The 16,905-nt window shown below is 34.1% G+C and overlaps 1 protein-coding gene across 2 annotated transcripts in view; it reads left to right on the plus strand.

Annotated features, from left to right (window-relative positions):
• The window catches only part of CCT6B (chaperonin containing TCP1 subunit 6B), a 39,317-nt gene extending 23,747 nt beyond the window's left edge, over window positions 1-15,570 (plus strand). The window contains exons 7-14 of one of the 2 annotated variants that reach the window (XM_074263589.1): window positions 77-236; window positions 343-425; window positions 4,549-4,645; window positions 4,943-5,090; window positions 6,312-6,445; window positions 13,380-13,482; window positions 14,511-14,583; window positions 15,373-15,570. In XM_074263589.1, the coding sequence (XP_074119690.1) occupies window positions 77-236; window positions 343-425; window positions 4,549-4,645; window positions 4,943-5,090; window positions 6,312-6,445; window positions 13,380-13,482; window positions 14,511-14,583; window positions 15,373-15,445 (871 nt within the window). In that variant the 3' untranslated portion in view covers window positions 15,446-15,570. The remainder of the gene's footprint in view (window positions 1-76; window positions 237-342; window positions 426-4,548; window positions 4,646-4,942; window positions 5,091-6,311; window positions 6,446-13,379; window positions 13,483-14,510; window positions 14,584-15,372) is intronic. The other variant, XM_074263591.1, reaches the window with a different exon arrangement.
• Window positions 15,571-16,905: the final 1,335 nt, after the last annotated feature.

Below are 16,905 nucleotides of genomic sequence, written 5' to 3' on the forward strand. Positions count from 1 at the left end.
CTTATTTGCTGCTTCTGCCACTGCTTGTGTGTGTGTGTGTGTGTGTGTGTGTGTATTCATAATTCTTTTCTTTTAGAGAAGTGAACTCTGGTTTCTTCTACAAGACTGCAGAAGAGAGAGAAAAATTAGTAAAAGCTGAAAGACAGTTTATTGAAGATAGAGTGAATAAAATAATAAAACTGAAAAGAATGGTCTGTAGTGATGGAAACAAAGGATTCATTGTTCTTAATCAGAAGGTGAGAATGAAATTTTAAACATGTAAGTATATTTAAGTGCTTATAACATTTAACTGGTAATGGAGAATGCTTAAATCCTACTTGTAATTTCTCTATTTGATTATAGGGCATTGATCCATTTTCCTTAGATGTCCTTGCAAAAGAAGGTATTGTGGCTCTTCGCAGGGCTAAAAGAAGGAATATGGAGCGGTAAGCCTAATATATAGATGAAATAACCATTTCTTCTATTTTTTTCTTTTGTATACTTGTACATTAATGATAGTTACCTAATTTAGGTAAAAACAAATTAGATTGTTATATATAGAGTTTTGTGAGAGTTTTATGAATGAGTAATGCAAAAAAAGCTCTGTAATCCCTATAAAAATTTTCTTGAAATGAATCAGAATTTTACAATCTCTTTAAAACTGATTTTTTAAAATTAAATTTTATTTTTTAATCATCAATAATGTGCCTTTTCTATTAACAATTTAGAAAGAAAAATAAAAATAAACTTTTATTTAAAATATATAGCTAAGTAAAACAAATTCCTGCATTGACTATGACCAGAAAAATGACTTATTCTGTACTTTTAAAAGTCCTTTGTTTCTGTGAGGAGATGGAGTGCATCTTTTATAAGGTCTTCTGGAATTGTGGTTGAACAGAATTCCTAAGTCTTTTTAAAGTTGTTTGTTTTATAATACTGTTTTCATTGTATAAATTGTTCTCCTGGTTCTACTTAACTTTAATCAACATCAGTTCAGACTAGTCTTCCCAGTTTTTTTGATACTATCTTCATCATGATGCAATAGTATTTCATCACATAAAGTCACATTTTATACTATAAGCTATTTAGTCATTCCTCAATTTCTCAAGACTCTTTAGTTTCCAATTGTTTGCTATTGCAAAAAGTTGCCATAGATATTTTTGTATATCCTTTTAAAAGAGATTTTTAAAAATAGTTTTTATTTACCAGATATTTGCATGGGTAATTTGACAACATTGACAATTGCCAAACCATTTGTTCCAATTTTTCCCTCCCTTCCCCCCTTCCCCCCAGATAGCAAGTTGACCAATACATGTTAAATATGTTAGAGTATAAATTAAATACAATATATGTATACGTGACCAAACAGTTGTTTTGCTGAACAAAAAAGAATTGGACTTTGAAATAGTGTACAATTAGCCTGTGAAGGAAATCCAAAATGCAGGTGGACAAAATTAGAGAGATTGGGAATTCTATGTAGTGGTTCATAGTCATCTCCCAGAGTTCTTTCGCTGAGTGTAGATGGTTCAGTTCATTAATGCTCTATTGGAACCGATTTAGTTCATCTCATTGTTGAAGAGGGCCACGTCCATCAGAATTGATCATCATACAGTATTGTTGTTGAAGTATATAATGATGTCCTGGTCCTGCTCATTTCACTCAGTATCAGATCATGTAAGTCTCTCCAGGCCTTTCTGAAATCATCCTTTTGGTCATTTCTTACAGAACAATAATATACCGTAATATTCATATACCACAATTTATTCAGCGAATCTCCAATTGATGGACATCCACGTAGTTTCCAGTTTCTGGCCACTACAAAGAGGGCTGCCACAAACATTCTTGCACATACAGGTCCCTTTCCCATCTTTAAGATCTCTTTGGGATACAAACCCAGTAGCAACGCTGCTGGATCAAAGGGTATGCACAGTTTGATAACTTTTTGAGCATAGTTCCAAATTGCTCTCCAGAATGGCTGGATATATTCGCAGTTCCACAAACAATGTATCAGTGTCCCTGTTTTTCCACATCCCTTCCAACATTCTGCATTACCTTTCCCTGTCATTCTAGCCAATCTGACAGGTGTGTAGTGGTATCTCAGAGTTGTCTTAATTTGCATTTCTCTGATTATTATTTGGAGCATCTTTTCATATGACTAAAAATAGTTTCAATTTGTTATCTGAGAATTGTCTATTAATATTTATCATTTATCAATTGGAGATTGGCTTGATTAAGAGTTTGTTTTATTTTGAATTAATTCTTCTCTTAAATTTCCCACCCTATCATTTCCTTCTCCCTCTTGCTTCCTGTTGAATAAAATCTGTTTTTGCACCCAACTGTGTATGTATATTCTTTCTTTTCATCAGTTCAGAAGAGAATGAGGTTCCCTGTATTCATGCTCATCTTCCTTGTCCATATAGATATCTACTTGCCACCCTGTTTATATGAAATAACTTCCCCTAGCCTTCCACTCCCTTTTTCCTGATAGCATATTCATTCTCTCTCTTTTTTCCATTCTTCTTTTAAGATCTTCTAGACATAACAGAATCACTCCCAACCCTTCTATTTAATTAGACTCCCTTTGTGACTCCCATTGGTGAGAGGGTTCAGAGGAGGCAGAGGTCTTATTTTTTTAATTTGAATATAAACATATTAATAGTTTATAATTGTTCATATTTACTTTTTTATGTTTATTTTGACTCCTGTGTTTGCATTTTAAAATTTCTACTCAGCTCTGGTCTTTTCATCAAGAATGCTTAAAATCATCTATTTCATTAAAAAGTACATTTCCTCTCATCTTTTGCTAGGTAAGTTATTCTTGGTTGTAATCTTTGCCTTTTGGAATATCATATCAATTTGTTCCTTTAAAGGAGTGGCAGCTAAATCATGTGTGATCCTGGCTATAGTTCCTTAATATGTGAATTCTTTCTGTTTGCACTAATTTTTTTTTTCTTTGATTCAGGAATTCTGAATTTTATCTAGGTGTTTTCATTTTAGGGTTTCTATTAAAAGGTGTCTGATGGATTATTTCTATTTCTACTTTGCCTTCGGGTTCTAAGAGATAATGGGCATTTATCTTTTTTGATTTCTTGAAATATAATGTTGAAACTCTTTTTATGGTCATAACTTTCAGGTAGTCTAGTGATTCTTAAAATTATCTCTCTTGATCTCTTTTTCAGGTAATTTTTCAGGTTTTGAGATAACTTAAAATTTTTATCCTTTTGATTTTGTTTTGATATTATTGACTATAGAGTTATTTTTCCTTTTGGCCCATTCTAATTTTCAGGAGTTTATTGCTTGGGCAGGCATTGTATTTCTTGTACCAAGCTGTTAATTCCTTTTCCAATTTTTTCTTCCATAACTTGTATTTTTTTCAGCTTTCCCCTCTACTATTTTTCATTTCACTTGTAAGAAACAAAACATTTTCAACTTTATAAAAAAATTCTTGCTTTATCTCTTTCAGGAAATCTAGTTGAATTTGTGCCCAAGTTGTGTTTTCCTTTTGAGTCCTTGCTTGTGGATGTTTCACAATCATTCTGTTCTGCATTTTTGTCTTGGGTTCCCTTCTCAACTTAATAGCTCTTTTTTATGTGATATTTTTATTTGTTTGTTTTTTCAGCCTGACTTTGGGCTTTGTCTTAGGACTACACACGTCTGGAGGGTAGGTCAGTGTTAGTCCTGCTGCTGCTTTCTTGAACTCTTGAGTATTATTTCAGGATCTCAGGAATAGCTCAGGCTGAAGATCTGCAAACTTTCACTGCTCCTAGAGTGGTCTGCTATGGCTTTATGGATTTGGGTCTGAACATCAGGCTTGTAAGCTGATCCCATTTGGAATTCCAATAGACTGCTGCTATAATATCTCTAGAGGTAGGCTCAGAGTCACAGAACTGAAGGTTCCATTTTGGTCTAGGATTCATGCTCTGGTTATTCCACAGTATACTTCAGACTGGTCTGAGACTTTTCTTCTCTGGGATCCTAGACACACAGATGTTGCTTACTTCTGGATTTGTTCCTTGTTCATTATATAGTTTAAGGCCCACTATCAGTTCTTACTCTGAAATACTAGCCCTAGCTGCAAATCACACTTTCATCATCTCTCTGGATCTTTGAGCAGGAGATGGGTGGTAAGAAACAGCTTCCAGTTTGCATCCCTTCTGTACCCTGGACAAATGTGGCCTTTCAGTGCTGAATATGGGACTTCTTCTTGCCCTGGTGCACAGCTTCTCCTTATACTGTAGTGTTCTTCCCATCACCAGGGATTGCTTACTTCTCTGACTGCCTTCCTTTGTGGATCTGGGCTAGAAAAATAATTTGTTATGATTTTTTTTCTTGGCTTTCCCAATCAGGATTTGGTTGGGTGCATTTTCTAGGTCTGTTTGGAGGAATTGTTGCTGTGGAAGAGAAGAACTTGACTATACTTCTCTTGCCACATTGTCTCTACCTTCTCCTTAAAACTAAATTTTAAAGCATGGTGGCATATTAGCAATATGATTTTACACTTTTAAGATAATTAGAATATTTTGGGCAGCTCCCTGGAACTAATTAACATTTTGGTAAAACGCATTTCAGGCTCACTCTTGCTTGTGGTGGCATTGCAATGAATTCTCTTGATGACCTCACTCCAGAGTGCTTGGGCCATGCTGGACTCGTTTATGAGTATACATTGGTAAGTATTTTTTTTTTGTTTATGTAAATTATTGAATACTTATCATGAAGCTGTCAAGTTGTGTAGTTTAAAATCCACACAATATAGATATTAACTTGTACACGTTATTCATGTAAATTTTACTTGTGTTCATGTCTAAGAACCAAAGACTACTTTTACTACTTTTATTTATGTCTAACAAGAAGAGCAACATAAAAAAGTTTTTGCCTGCAATGAATTTTTATGAGTTTTAGGGGAATTGAATATATTTCATAATCATATGACAAGGACATATGTGACATCTTGGATATGCTTTAGGGGGAAGAAAAGTTCACCTTTATCGAGAAATGTGACAACCCTCGTTCTGTAACTCTGTTGGTGAAAGGCCCAAATAAGCACACGCTCACACAAATCAAGGATGCTATCAGAGATGGACTGCGTGCTGTCAAAAATGCTCTTGATGATCGTAAGCTATCTTTTGCTTTGATCATGAACTCCTTGCAGGTAATTTTCAAAGTAATAATAAACCCACGGAGAGGCAGTGAGATATAAACATCAAACTCAGGAAGAACTATGTCTTAATACACCCTTGCCTATGAGATCCTAGGCAAGTCACTTAACTTTCTAATACTTTGGGCTTTTCAGTTGTTCAAAATGCTAAGTTCAAAGAAAGTGCTGACCTGTACTAGTAGAAGGTCTTTCTTTACTTGGGAGTTTCTTCTATCAGGTCTAGTCTTTATCCCTAGTACTGAGAAATCTACCATGATACTGTGACACTCTGCTTTGTTATACTATAAAGTGAGACATATTACTGTGCTTATTCATTAATGGTTTATATAGCCAGACACCAATCTAAAATAAGTACTTTATATTTTAATGATAGACTTCCTTTTAAATTAATGTATAATTATGAAAGGTACATGAACATATTTTAATTTATTTAAAATTGCTTGATAGTTTTTCACAGCACTTTCCCCTCCTGGCTCTCATTCAGTCCTTATAGCCACCCTGTAAGGGAAGCCAGATGGATATTATTATTATCTCCATTTTATAGAGGAATAAAGCAAGCCATGCTGAAGTTAGAGAAGTTATGCCATGGGTAGTGTTCGGGAGTGGTCCTGGAGTCAGGCCTCTCACCCTGGTTTTTTGTCTCTACACTGTTATCATAATCATTTTTGAAGGAGTTTGCTTCTAAAGTCATTCCAAATTGAGTTTGATTAATATTGATCACTAGATAGCTTATCTGCTGTCTTGACATGATAATGCAAAATAGCCTTAAGAGACAATGGGAGAGAAGAGAATAAATCGAGTTTTTAAAAGCCACCACGTCTGAAATGTAGTCTAGAGGAGACACTCAAACATAGAGAGAAGCTATCTAGATGTTTCTTTTGGCCTCAGTTGTTAGGGAGTAAATAATAAAAGAGGAAATTGGGGGGAGGGAGAGATTCTGTTTAAAGTCCTTCATCTGCACCACATTTAATTATTTATTTAACTTACATTTAAAGCTTCATAAGGCAACCTCATAATCACTGGGCTGTGAAGCTTTTACTTGTCAGATTTCTGTGCGTATTTAAATACCATTCAGATATTTGTGCGAAATAACACACACTTGACTACACTAATTGCATTCTTTCATATTTTTTCTGGATGGTATGTCTTGTCAATTGTATCTTTTCCTTTCCAATAGACTGTGTAGTTCCGGGTGCTGGCGCAGTTGAAGTGGCAATATCTGAAGCTCTTGTCAAACACAAATCCAGTATCAAAGGGAGAGCCCGCCTTGGAGTCCAGGCTTTTGCTGATGCTTTACTTATTATTCCAAAGGTGTTGATCTATCCTATTGGTCAGAGGAGAGATGGTTAGAGGGATGCTTAAGTAATCACAAGGTGTCTTAATAGCTGCTATAATAAAAAGATAGCACATGTATTTACTTGCTTTTACTCACAATTTCCCTCTTCATTTGCAGATATTTTGCTTCTAAAATGGGGGAAATTATGTGGTGATAGCTGTGAACATTGTGAGAAGCTTCATGAGGGAGGATAATTTCTTCCCTGGGAAGATTCTTAGATAACAGCATTGGAAGTTCTGTTCATAAAGGGCTCAATTTGAAAGGGTACTGATAACCAGAACTCTTATCCTCTGTTGGCCATACCAACATACCATAAGGTATCATTAACTTAAACTTTTCTTTATCACTGAAGGCTTCAGGATGCTTAACTTCTTCTCCTCCTTAACTTCTGCCCCTAGTTATTAGCCCTGATTTGACAGCTATGATTTGAGATATTATTTTCATTTGTACAGGAAAAAAAAGATGCCAGATTTCTTTAGGGGAAACAGAAGAAATATAGAGGAAACTTTCTTTGTCACAATTTGGATTCAAACCACCACTGGAAGACATATGCCATCATTTTCCCTTCAAATAGACTTATTTTAGCCTGAATTCACAATTTACTAGGAAATCAAATCAAATAGCACTTCTCTATTCTGACTACTGCAAAACCATCTATTATTTGCAAAACCTGAGTCAGAGATTGAACTCCTTTCCCCCATTAAATAATAGGAACAATAAATAATAGTGTCCTAGACAATACATGTCTATTAACATGTTTAAGATTTATTATAGGAAAGTATTTATTATAGGAAGTACACAGTATCTACCAAAAAGGGGAAACCTGTGGAGGGGAGATGAGCTCTTGAAATGGGTGTGTCCTTGAATGAGTAAATATGGAGTGAAATCGATTGTTGACAGACTCCACTACATCTTGATCTTTTAAACTAATTTTTTTAATGGTTACTCCACATTTATCCCAAATTTAAATAAACAAAAACCCAACTCTTTCTCAAGAATGCTGCATCTATTGTATACTTCCCCACTGGAGTCCACTCCCCTCTGCCTTGGAGCTGGCATACTCCTTTTCCCCCACTACTGCTTCCAGTCCATCCCTCTTGCTTTGCTTTCTGGAAATATGTATAGTTCATTGGTACCAACCTTGGATGCTGTCATCTCTAGGCCTCTCCTCAGCACTTGCCTCTTGGGCAGCATGGTGTGGAGTCCAAATCCTACCTCTTGCTAATATGGTGACCATGTGTAAATTAACTTCTCAAAGCCTCCATTTCCTCTTCTAGAAAACAGGATAATAATACTTACACTTACCTTATAGTATCATTAGAAAGTGCTTTGAGAACCTTCAAATGTTTTATAATTGAATTCAGCTTATTGTTCCTTTCTACCCCTCTTATATATTTGTGAAGTTCTTAGCACACTGCACACAGTAGATTCTTAATAAATGCTTGTTTCCTTCATTTCTTCCCTTCTGTTTTCTGTCATATCTTCATGCATACTCATGATTTTTAACAATCTGAGTACACAATTCTCCATCACTAAGGAACTTCTCTAACCCACTTCTCCAACTCAACTTATTAGTGTGGTCACACCTCAGCCTTCACCATCTTGGAATCATGACTTCTACAAGATCCTGACTATTGAAATTCCAGTTTCTGTTTATGGTTTTTAATCTTTCCATTGCTGTCAAACCATATCTCCTCCCCTCACCCAACATACCCCTACCTATTCTCCCAAACTTCACTAGCCATTAGAATTGCTTGTTCCTCCAGCCTTATTCTATTCCTGGCCTACTGCCCCCTTTGGGGATCTTCTATCATCAGTTTATTTTTGTGTGCTTGTTTCCGGATTGTTGAGTGTTTTGAAAAGTCACAAAATTGAGCTGCTTTTGCTGTCTAGAGATTGATGATATAAAGCCTTGGCTTGGCCCTTAGAACTGCTGGACCAATTTTCTACTTTGCTCTTCCCAGGTTCCTGATCTTGTTGGCACAAAGAGTGCTTCAGCCCTTTGATTCTGTCACCAAGTATCCAAGTATACACCATCACTGCTTAACAATAGATGGCTGTCTTGTAACTTGGTGATGTTTAGCATTTGACATAAGAAGCCTTAATTCCTTTCATTCTGGAAATATCTGCATTTTCTTCTTTCTGTTCTTTCCCTTTGGTCATTTAAGAAGTAGCCCCAAATATTTCTGTGACCCCCGTCCTCTTTATCTCTTTGAGGTGAATATTCCCCAAAGATTTGTCCTTTGAATTCTCTCTCTAAGCATTCATCCTCAAGAATCTGACCATTGCTTTTATGCAGATAACTACAATTCTTATTTCAAACTTCTCTTTTCAGTTTCATATTTTGTATTTTTAAAAAATTTCTGAATTTTTGTGAACAGCTTTTGTTTTTACATTATATTTATTTTCAGATATGCCCCATTTCCTTTATCCTGTCCTGCAAATCGTCTCTTGAAACACTTAACAAAAAAAGAGGAAAGCATTTCAGCAAAATTAACCAGTATTCTGAATCTAAAAGTGTAGGCTATGTTCTTCATCCATAGTTTCCCACCTCTGCAAAGAATAGAGAGGGATTTTCTTCTCTTTAAGGACAAGCATGAGCAGATATGCACTGGCAGGTCTTTGTTGCTTGGATATCTTATTACTACCTCAGATTTAGCCTGTCAAAAATGCATTTATTTTCTTTCCTCCTAAATGGTTTTCCTCTTGACTTCAATCTTTTTGTCAGTGTCACCAACATTTATTCATTTTCCCATTATCCATGTTATCTTTATGTATTCTGGAAATAAGCTGAACTGGTGGTCTTGCTGTTATTATGTTTTAAAAATTATTTTTCTCAATAGTATTTTATTTTTTATTTATTTATATTTAATTTTTCCAAACACACAATAAAGATTATTTTTTTTTTTTTTTTTTTTTTTTGCTCCTATTATATCTTTTTATTCAATTCTTATTACAATCCTTGTCAGGCCACATCTAACTTTGTAGGTGAAGACACTAAGAGACCTGGAGCTAGGGCTCCTAACTTCACTAATCTTTTCTTTTTTTTTTTTTTTTCCCCCAATTTATTTATTTATTTATTTATTATTTTTTTTAATTATATATATATTTTATAATATTATCCCTTGTATTCATTTTTCCAAATTACCCCCCCTCCCTCTATTCCCTCCCCCCGACGACAGGCAATACCATACATTTTACATGTGTTACAATATAGTCTAGGTACAATACATGTGTGCGAATATCATTTTCTTGTTGCACAATAAACATTAGAATCCGAAGGTACATGCAACCTGGGCAGACAGATATTAGTGCTAACAATTTTCATTCCCCTCCCAGTGTTTCTTCTCTGGGTGCAGCTACCCCTGTCCATCATTGATCAACTGGAAGTGAGTTGGATCTTCTAATAAAGATTATTTTCAACATTTTTTATAAGATTTTGTGTTCCAAATTTTTCTTCCTCCTGTCTTTATCTTCCTTCTCCTTATATGAGAGCAAGCAATTTTATATAAGTTAAATATGTCCAATCCTTTTAAACATATTTCCATATTTGTCAGGTTGTTCTTGCTGTTAAACATATTTCCATATTTGTCAGGTTGTTCTTGCTGTTCTTATTAAAGTATATATGTTTCTATTGTCTTTCTCCATGCCTTTGTACAAGCTGTTCTTCATTCCTGGAATGCCTTCCTTCCTCACCTCCACCTCTTTAAATCCCTACATGCCTTCAAAGCTCAGCTCAAATACCACCTTCTCTGAGTCCACCCCACCAAAACTACTTTGTATTTACCTTGTTAAATTTTTTTTTTCTTTCCACCCAGTGGAACATAAGCACTTAGAGGACTTGGGGTGTTTCTTTTTTTGTTTTGCATCTTCTGTTCTTAACACATGGTAGGCCCTTAATAAATGCTGTTGAATTAATTGATTCCCCCTTTCACTTCTCATATTCAAGTAGTTTTCAATTTTCAATTTCTGTTAGTTTTATCTCTTAACATTTCTCCCTCTTTCCTTTCTATTTCAGGCATCAGTTTCATGATCACCTGCCCCGGTATCAATAGTTTCCTAATACATCTTTCTGTTCTCATTCTCTCCACCCTCCATTCTAATTTATGTTGTTGCTAAATTAGTATTCTTTCTATACAGATATAATCTTACCCTTTTTCACAAGGCCTTAGAAATGAGTTGTCTTTTGCTGTCAACTCTGTACTTGGCAAGTCTAACAAATGCTGACTCAGGTGCTTTCTAGTTCTTTCATTGTTCTTAATGTGGCGATTTACAAAGCCTAAACTTTTGAATCAAAATGATTGTTGAATTTTAGTTTTTCATTTCCCATTTTTCATAACCAGTTGTTTAAATATTTCAATATTGAGTTGTTTCTATTGTATGACATCTAGTTCTCATTTTTCTTCTTGCTTTTTACTTATTCTCATATTTGCTCAGATAAGTCAGTGCTCTGACTGGATAAAGAGAAATAATTCAGGAATAACTTTTTATGGCAATGAGTCATATTCTATCTGCCAAAGTAGAATCAGTTTCCCTTTTTTGTTATATTGATTGATCCTCATAATGTCCCAAACCTACAGATTTTTTCCTTGAAGAAAATGTTCATGTTGTAAAGGTTTGGGATTCCTTCTTTATGAACCATGCTGACATCTTCCACCTTTGTGGAATATCAGAATATTTTATAATTTACAGAGTAATTTGTAATTACTTTGTAATTTAATTTAGAATTTCCTGTAGAATTTCTCAACTTTTTTGTCCCCTGCAGCTGTTGGTTAGTTCATAAGCTACAATTATTTTAATGGTGAATCTTTTTGCAAATATTTGCCTAGAAGACTATTATTCAATATGATCAAATATTCTGTGGAATAATATTTCTAATTATTTTTGTGTAGGTAATCAAAATATTAAACTAAATAAAAATACAACACAATTCCCCTTTCCTTTTCTTTGTCCCTTAGAAGCATATCTGTGAGCTAATCTTCCTTAGCTACAACTTTATTTTTTCTTGTTTTTTTTTTTTTTTTGATAGTGAATGCCAAGATTGATGATTCAGCTCCATTGATGGTATGTCCACTTGTTGGTCATTGGACAAGGACCTCACATTTAAGAGTATCAATATTCAAAGTTATAGATACTTTATAAATTTCTCCTCCACTTTCACCAATGTAAAACTGGAAGGAGACTGCACAGGCCTGGGAAACATTTTGTATTTTGGTTTGCTTCATAGTTTGCCATGGTCCAAGATAACACCACCAAGTAGTCATCCTACTGGTGGAAAGGCCCTTTGTCCATGGTGAAGCTGGTTCTTGAAAAGCAGATGCTTTGACAGAGAAGTGATGAACTCAGAACATAGGATGTGACATCATTTTTCTCCATGGACATAATACGGGAGCTTGTTTAATTATGTGTATTTGTTATAATGGTTTTATTTTGTTTCCAGTTTTTGAGGGAGGAAGGAAGGATAGGAGAAATAGTGTGCTAGAAAGAAGGTTCTACCATTCTCCATCTCCAAAAAGAAGAAAACAGAAGGACTTGAAGAAGCATATAAGCAAGAATTTATAAACTTGAAAAGAAAACTAGCTTTATGTAATGAACATTTTCAGTTTTATGCAGAGTTCTTTCTTTTTTCTGCAATGTATATAATAACTACTCATATTATTGACAAATATGAGCCTTTTCTTTTTCCTCATTCTTTTTAACCTCTGTGCAATCTTTGATATTATTGACTTTTCTCTCTTTCTGGATTGTTTCTCTTCTCTGAATTGCTTTTCCTTCCCTTGTTTCTCCTTTTTCCTGAATGAGTGCTCCTTCACAATCTCCTTTATTAGATTATTTATGTCCCAAGCCATTGTTAGAGTCACTCTAAAACTCTCTTCTTTGAGAGTTGCATCAGCTTCCATGGGTTTAATTATTATCATCTTTATGCCTTGGAATCCTAAGCTTCAGTCCCTTGTCACACCCACAAATTTAAATTGCCATATCTTATTTCTACCTCCAGCTCTCTCATATCTATATTCTGACCAAATAGTTAGGATCCCATCATCCTAGTTCAGGCCTTAATTACCTCTTTCTCAACTGTTAAAATAACCTCTGAATTGTTGTTTTTAAGGCTCTTTCCATTCCAATCTGTCTTCCACATAGCATCAACTTATTATTTCTAAAGTACAGATCTGACCATGTCACTCCCCTGCTCAAGAAGCCTCATTTAATCAATGGCTCCCATGGGTTAAAGAATAAACTAAGTACTTCTCTGTTTGTCTTTTAAAATTCTGAATGACTTAAACTACTATTCTAGCCTTTAGAAGGAATACTATAATTTATAGTCTAACCAAAGCAGCCTTCTTGCTATTCCTCACATGTGACATTCTTGTCTGTGTTTTGAATTGTTTGTCTCTAATGCTCAGGATGCATTCTCTCTTCCTCTATGTCCTAAAGGAGCCCCAATTTCTTTCAAATCCAGAATCCTTTTCTACATGAATTTTTTTATCCCCATCAAGCAGACTTGTGCTTACTTTGCCTGTGTTTATATAGGTACACATTATCTTTTGGATTCTTTCTCCTGTCTGGGTTTTTGTGACACTGCTTTATCTTGTTTTTTTTTTTTGGTTTGGTTTGGTTTGGTTTATAAGATTATCGTTGATGATTTGGATCCTTTTTATTTTTATCTTTGCGTCCCTAGCTATGTCCTCTGGTATATAGCAAGCACTTAATAAATGTGATTAGAGCAGAATAGGAACTTGGAGTTTGTCATTCAATCTGAAGTATGAATTTCTTCTTGAATTCAGGAATTGGATTTCTAAAAATAGATGTATTATGATAGTATTTTGTGTATATATCCTTTATAATAGAGAACTGAAAATTTTAATTTCACCACTAGACAGTCATATACATTTTTTCCCTCTCTTAAAGGTTCTTGCTCAAAATTCTGGCTTTGATCTCCAAGAAACACTTGTAAAAATTCAGGCAGAACATGCAGAAACAGGAAAACTTTATGGCATAGATTTGAACACAGGTAATAGAAAGATAGTAATCATGAACAAAATCCTTAGCTGCTTATTAAAGAAATTCATTTTATGGCAATGCAATAAATTGTCTCCAAATTTTTTGATAGTTATTTTATCATTGTCATTTTCTTTCACATAATTTTTAATTGTTTCTATGAGTTATTATTTGATCAATTCATTACTTAGAACTTTATTATTAAAACTTAATTTGAGTCTGTTTTTTGTTTGTGCTCTCTGAATTCATTGTTGTTTTTATTATGTTGTGTTCTGCAAAGAATATGTTTACTGTTTTTGCCTTTATCATTTATTTGCAGTATTTCTATGTTTTAATACAGAGTGAGTTTTTGTAAATGTTCCATGTGGTGCTGAGAAATTTGTTATTCTTTTGCAATCCCTTTTAGAAAATGTCATATGTTTTTAAGCTCTTGATTTTTAGCAATTTGTTTAAATATGTATTTTCTCTTTTGCTTATTTTTCTGTTGGATTTATCCAAAACTCTTGTCTCCCGCTGCTTGTATCTACTGTCTTGTCTTTTTGTATTGGGTTATTTTTTCTTTTCTGACTTATAAACATTTAGAACATATAAGCTTAGTATCAATATCAGGTTGTTGTCTATGTTTTCTTTTAGTAAAATGTAATTTCCTTTTTTTTAACCTCTTTTAATATTGTAAATTTTTGTTTTTGCTTTGTCTGAGATCAGGATTGCAACTTAATATATTCTTCAAGCCTTTCATCCTTAATTGATGCATGTTTTTAGCAATAGATTGTGGGAATTTTTTTTTTTTTACCCAATCTGTCATTCTTTATGGATTGTTCAACCCAGGCACATTTTAAGGTTATCAAAAGTAGGGGTTTTTTTCTATTTATTTCTAATATTATCTTTTTTCCCCTTGGATTAGAATTCTCTCCCTTTTCTTCTCCCATGTGGAATTTATATATGAGAGAATACTTGTTTATTAATTTGGTTTTAGCTTTTTTTTAGAGTTAGACATAGATATGTAGCAGTAATATTAAGTGATTTTATTTCACTTTCTAGGTGCACCAATGCTTCCTGCTGAATCAGGAATTTGGGACAACTACTGTGTGAAGAAGCAACTCCTTCATTCTTGGTAATTTCTTATGTTTAAATTGTCTTGGATTTCTTGTGAAAAAGGAGAAAAACCGTCATGATTCTATTTGATAGTTTTTTTTTCTTAAAAACAAACACAATTTTTTTGTGTGAATTTTTTCAGTTAGATTCAGAAACAGAAAATGTATTATTTTTGAAAAAGTTTGATATTCATCATTAGATTGTGCTATATTTTTTCAGTGATTTTATTTTTACCTCTTAAGAGGAAAACTCTTTCCTTATTCATTCAGTGATAAACATTTATTAAGCACTTAATATGTGCCAGTCATTGTGCTAAGTGCTAGGGATACAATGAAGGGTAAAAACAGTTCCCACCTTTTAGGAATTTGCAATTTAATTGGGAGAATTTTTAAAAGATAGCGTTAAATCACGATTGAACATATGTGTACATATATTCATTATATGTGTATGTACATATATGTTGGAGTTGGAAATGACAAATTACTCCATTATCTTTGCCAAGAAAACCCCAAATGGTCTCACAAGGTTGGATATAACTGAAAACAACAAGAGAGATAGAATTGGAGGAGAGAAAGAGACAGAAACAGAGACAGAGAGACAGAGAAATAAACACAGAGAAAAAGAATTGAACACATTTTTAAGTGCTCTAAGGGACAGTATTTCTATTTTTAATAGCATCACCTTTTGCTCATGAAAACTTTAAACTTAATGAAAATTGAAGAATGAAGTTCCCAGTGTAGCTAAAGATTGATAGGGGAAGGAAGGATGGGTTGGTGTACATTACTAAATCTGTCATCTGTTTTTTTAGCACAGTGATTGCTACAAACATTCTCTTGGTTGATGAAATTATGCGAGCTGGTATGTCTTCTCTCAGAGGATGAATTGAATTCCAAACCAGCCTTGGAAGTTGAATTTGAGTACATCTGTGCAGCACTTCCCCATATATTCCAATACATTCTGAATTTTTACAAATAAATGCAGGGTTTTTGCCTTCAGTGGATTTAAACTTGTCTTAAAATATTTTTCATGAAAATTCATAAAACAGAAAGTGATTATGTTAAAGAAATTGTGACATCAACCTTAATTGTAAAACTCAAAATCTGCAGTTGAATAAGTGTCCAATATATGATTGTGAGGAGGCACAGTGGAGAGTGCTGTACTTGCAGTTAAGGAGAAAACTAGGTTTGAATCCCACCTCTGACATTTATTGGCCATGGCTCACATGGCCAAATCATTTACCCTTTCCAACCCTCAATTTGTTCATCTATAAAATGAGAGATTATAATACCTTTAGTAAGTACTTCAGAGTTTTTAGAAAGATCAAATGAGATAAGTGTTCGTTATCCATCATCATTATTATTTTACCGAGATGAGTGTATATACCATAATAATATCAGGTAGGACCTCTCTTGGGAGTGACATGGCTCCTTACTTGGGATTGTATTTCCTCTATTTCCAATTTAATAGCAATTTCTGGGTTATCTCCAATCATCCTGATCAATATCTGGCCACTGGACTCAGAACCCCCACTCAGATCCAGTTTACTTGCATGTCATGACATCCTCCATAACATGACAGTCGTCTTTGAGAAAAAAGTACAAACAACCACAAAAGTTGAACAAAGTGCAAACAACCACAATAGTTCTATAACATGGTGCTATCACTTTTTTTTTTCTAAATGTAAAAAGAGAATCATAGAATATTAAGAGTTGAAAGGAACATCATAATTTGCCTGGTATAATCACATCTGAAACAAGAATTCTTTAGGGCATACCTTATGAGATTCTTCCACTTAGAACCTCAATGACAATGAACTCATTACCTCCTAAGGCAGCCTACAGCATTTTTGGTTGGCTTTAATTGATAGGGAGTTCATTCTTACATTGAGCCAATGGGGCAAGATTAGCCTTCTAATTAGTAGCAAGAAGTTAAAGACTGCAACCTACTAATTTGTTAAACATATTATACATGATCAGACGTTGTAGTTACTAGTTAGGGATAGAAAGCTGATCTAAGGTTATATATTGTACAAGTAACTAGTAATCAGTGCTATAATATTAGTTCACATAACTGCTTAATTGGATTCTAGGATGAAGCAAGTTTCAAGTAGTTTAGTGTTCAAAATTTGCCATTCAGTAAATGGATAATTATGGTAACTGCATTCCCAGATGTTAGGCACTAAAACCTGGAAGGGATTATTTTGGTCTCTACATAAATGCAACTTCTAGATATTCTAGCTGTTTTTCTTATTGCACTTGCCACTTCCTACTAGATGTCCCTGTGGTAACTTCTTTTCAAGGGCATGCACCAGTATTTGACTGAAATAACAAACTTGCACAAA

Source organism: Sminthopsis crassicaudata, chromosome 4, assembly GCF_048593235.1.
Source record: "Sminthopsis crassicaudata isolate SCR6 chromosome 4, ASM4859323v1, whole genome shotgun sequence".
NCBI classification, from domain to species: domain Eukaryota; kingdom Metazoa; phylum Chordata; class Mammalia; order Dasyuromorphia; family Dasyuridae; genus Sminthopsis; species Sminthopsis crassicaudata.